We start from the raw sequence: 4,099 nt of genomic DNA, 5'->3' as shown, positions 1-4,099 counted from the left end.
GATGGATGGATGGATGGATGATGGATAGATGGATGATGGATGGATGATGGATGGATGATGGATGGATGATGGATGGATGGATGGATGGATGGATGGATACCTCCACTGACAGTAGATTCTGACAGGTGACACACAGGTAACAGCAACGATGTGTTACAATAACAAAACCAAAATAACCCAGATTGTTTTCTTTCTCTGAACTGGTCAGAAACACCTCAGAAATGACACAGATTTGCTGTGTCCAACCCAGGCCGGTATCGATCTCTGAGTGTCTGAAGTGTCTCTGGGTCACTCCTGGGAGAAGCTCTTGGAATCCAGGATCAGGAGCTCCCAACCACTGGCATGGCCCAGCTTTAATAACCCCTGAGCAACACGGGCGAGGCTGGGGCTGTGCTGAGAGAGCTGCATTTTAACCATGCCAAATTGAATCAAAGCACAATCCCACGGAAAGCGGCTCTGCGGAGCTGATGCCATGATTGCTCCACCACCCATTCGATTGCCTCATTAATGTCTGAATTAACTCCCCAGCCCCGTGAGTTTCACAGCTGGTACAAAATCAATGCTCAAAGCGACGGCAAAGCGAACTCGTCCCTAACGAAATGTGACCGGGGCTGCCACCGTGCTATTGATTAAGAACGAGGGTTCCAGAGAGGAGATAATTACAAACTGCACACTGCAGGATAAAAGAAAGTCATTTTGCTCCACAGAACCGTTCCATGAATTCTTTCTTTGCAAACTCCGGAGCTGAAGGCAAGCGCGTACGTGAAATTAATTTATTCTTTGAGGCATCACACTGAAGTTCAAATGTTGTTGCTGCCACAGTTCCTGCTCGGCAGCAAACCCACGAGCTGCCCAAGCCCCCTTCACTCCCAGGAGACCTCAGTGGTAATTAGGAACATAAATACCACCAGGGCCTGGCTGGATTTTGGTAATTAGGTACAGGATTTACCCTGGGTACTGCTTTCAGATGAGAATTAGGAGTCTTTTGCTCTGATATTTAATGAGTCTCAGTTTCCCAGCCCACCTGGTACCACATGCAGCAGTGAAGGAGAGCCTTTCTTCCCAGTTTGGGGAACTTTGGGCTGTGGGGGAGCCTGGCATGGGGCTGTGCCCACACACACCAGAGCAATGGGGAAGCAGGGCACGGTCATCGTACCTGGGTGCGTCCTATGGCAACGCTCTTCTTCTCCAGATCCAGCGCCTGGAACAGCTCCTCGATAGCCTGTGGAGAAGGGGCACATCATGGAACTGCTCAGGAAACACCCACACCCTGCTATGAGCTGCTGAAGTGGGGTGCAGAGACCCCCAGTCCTCAGGAGCACCCAGTAAGGGTTCATCCAGCTCTGCCCTCCTTTCCTCCTCCCCTTGCCAAAGCCCAGCTGCCCAGCACCAAGGCCCAGTGCAAGGACTTTTTTCCTCCCCTGAGGCCTTCAGCAGGATGGGAAGTACAGATCTGCAGCTGCAGGCAAGACTTTTCTCCTTCTGCTGCCATCCCTGGTCTGGCAGAGCCTTGGAGCACAGGCAGGAGGTGACACAGGGGACAGTGCCTGTCCCAGCACCATCCTCCATGCCCACCTCACTGACAGCTCATCCCACAGAGCCAAAAACAGGGGGAAGGGCTGAGCTCTTCCCTGAGCCCACCAGCACAGCACAGAAGTCCTGGAGGATTCAAGCAAGGAGAAGCCTGAACTCAATTACTCCAAGCTTTGTAGCAGCCAGCAACACCAGCCATTCCCCCGGGGCAGCCACGCTGTCTGGACGGATGGGTGGTTTGACAGCCCCAGGGCTACAGAAATTGTAACAAAATCCACTGCTAATATCTCACTCCACACAACATCATCCAGCAGCCTCACACAGCTCCTCCCTGAAGGGCAAACCCACAGAAGGAATATTCCACCACGGACCCAGGAGCAGCAGAATTGCACCCCTGGTCTCACTAGTGCAAGGAGGGGAAGGAGGACAGCAGGGAACGAGGATATGGATCACAGAGCCTGAAACACCGTGCCAGGGTGAGGCAGCACCGGTGCTGTGGCTGTGCCTGTTCTGATGGCACTGCTGGGACTGGTGTAGGGTTGTGCAGGACAGCCCCATCCCAGCACAAGCACAGGGCCAGCTCTTGCTGCACTGTCCCCTCACAGCTGACGAGCCTCTCACCTGCTCTGGGTTAACACCATGTCCCAGGAAGCATTTCCCAGCTAACAAACCCTCGTGGCAGCAAGCTCTGGGGAGGATGGGATTTTCCAAATCCCCTGCTTACATGCTGCTGACAAGGCACCCTCTGCCTCCGACAGCATTTCATAGCAATATTGACCTTTCCCAATTGTCAGACTTGTCTTATTAAATCCCGAGGTCTTAACTGCCTTTGCCCGTGCTGGCTGCAGTTTGCACAACACAGCACGTGCCCAGCTTTAATTCAGCTCCTCTCAGCTCTTCGTGGCTCATCCATAGCCTTATTCCAGGCATGGCTTTGCACTGGTTTTGCTACAGATTTACTAGGAAACAAATAAAACTGGCACAGGTCCAGATTCCTTCCTGAGCTCTTTTGGCTTTCAGCATCATGGGGTGAGGTGAGGTGAGGAGTCAGCCCGGGCTGCAGGTGATGCCCAGAGCACAGAAGATTCCACAGTGGAATCTCTTTTGGGTCCCTGGGAATGTTGCCTGGCTTGTCCTCAGTCCCAGGTTTTGGGTAAGCCAGGGAGAGGCTGGGCCAACAGTAACACCCACATCCTGCCCTCAGTTGGTGCCCTGTCCTGCTGGGATAGCTCTGGCATCATCCCAGCCCCACCAGGGGTCTCAGCTCGTGCCCCCCAGCCCAGCACACACCTTGCTCTCATCTGGCACCTCGTAGGCAGAGCTGTGCCTCTTCATCACCTCCGGAGCCAGCACCTGGAAGCGCCTGCGGAACTGGGTGAGGAGCAGTCGGTCCGAGTACCCTGGGGGCACACAGGGGTGTTGGGGGCTGCACCAGCCCCAGGGCAATGGCACACTGGGGAGGGACCTGCTGGGCCATCCTGTGCACAGCAAAGGCCACTGGGGGTGGAGGGGACATGGGGAGCTGCTATGAGAGAGAAAGCCCTGCAGTGAGGGCAGGGAGAGGGCACCGAGATGAGTTTGAGGTGGCCAGATGCCAGCCCAGCACCTCGTGTCACACAGGACATGCCCCTGGGACTCCTGCACAGCTCTCTCTCCCCATGGCGTGGGCTGTGGTTGTGGCCACAGAGCTCAGGCACGAGAGGGGCTCAGAACCCCTGCAAAGAGCAGGAATAAAAATTGAGGAGAATTTCTGAATGGGGAATTTCAGAAGGAGAGGATTCCTTGCCTGCTGGTGAGACACAGGTAATGAGCAAAGGCTGGAAGGGCCAGGGAGCAGCAGGTGGGACGGGCACGGGCCAGGGCAGGGTCTGGACATACCAACACGGTGGAGGCGCAGGGCATCCAGGAGCTGGGTCCCCTCCAGCTGTGTCCTCAGGGCCACCACATCCAGCTGTGGGGCTGTGTCTGGCGGTGCTGGGGGCCGAGGAACTGGCCCTTCCTGGCCCATCCCTGGTAGGAGGCAGTGGACAAAGTGCAGCTGGGACCGTCGGAGAAGGTTGGTGAGGGCATCCTGGAGGGCAGCAGAGGTCAGAGGGGATGGAGGGGACAAAGGGTCAGCACGTGCTGGCAGTGGGAGATGCTCCCTGTGCACCTGCAGGGTGTCTGGGCAGGTGGAGGAGTCAGCTCCGAGTTGGGAACAGCATCAGTCAGAGGGGTGAATGCAGGACCTTCCTCCTAATGCCCCATGTGTTCAGGTGATAGCCAGAAAATTCACCAGGATTCATAATCATGGAATGGCTTGGATTGCAAGGATTAAAGATCAACATGGTTGAGGGATGCTGGGGAGGGGGTTTGCCAGGGAAGACCCCAAAACGGGCTGGTCATGGAATCAGCAGAGACTGAGCCTCATCTCCCCAGGAGAGTTTGGACACTTAATTCAGTGTGAGAGCAGCAGGAGCCTGGCACGTACCCAGCACCGAGGGCCAGTTACTGTCTGAGCACTTAAGAGGATTAAAGGTGTTTGTGTAATCTGTGTGTGATCTGTGTGTGATCTGTGTGTGATCTG

General features: G+C 55.3%; 1 protein-coding gene across 1 annotated transcript in view; it reads right to left on the bottom strand.

Annotated features, from left to right (window-relative positions):
• MYO18B (myosin XVIIIB) overlaps window positions 1-4,099 on the bottom strand; it is a 54,036-nt gene that overhangs the window by 32,767 nt on the left and 17,170 nt on the right. The window contains exons 20-22 of the mRNA XM_033518235.1: window positions 3,412-3,604; window positions 2,824-2,933; window positions 1,157-1,222 (exon numbers count right to left, since the gene is read on the bottom strand). Coding sequence (XP_033374126.1) covers window positions 1,157-1,222; window positions 2,824-2,933; window positions 3,412-3,604 — 369 coding nt within the window. The remainder of the gene's footprint in view (window positions 1-1,156; window positions 1,223-2,823; window positions 2,934-3,411; window positions 3,605-4,099) is intronic.

The sequence above is a fragment of the Parus major genome, chromosome 15 (genome assembly GCF_001522545.3).
Source record: "Parus major isolate Abel chromosome 15, Parus_major1.1, whole genome shotgun sequence".
Taxonomy (NCBI): Eukaryota; Metazoa; Chordata; class Aves; order Passeriformes; family Paridae; genus Parus; species Parus major.
Note: the sequence above shows the minus strand (reverse complement) of the source record. Positions and strands in the feature narration are given on the sequence as shown.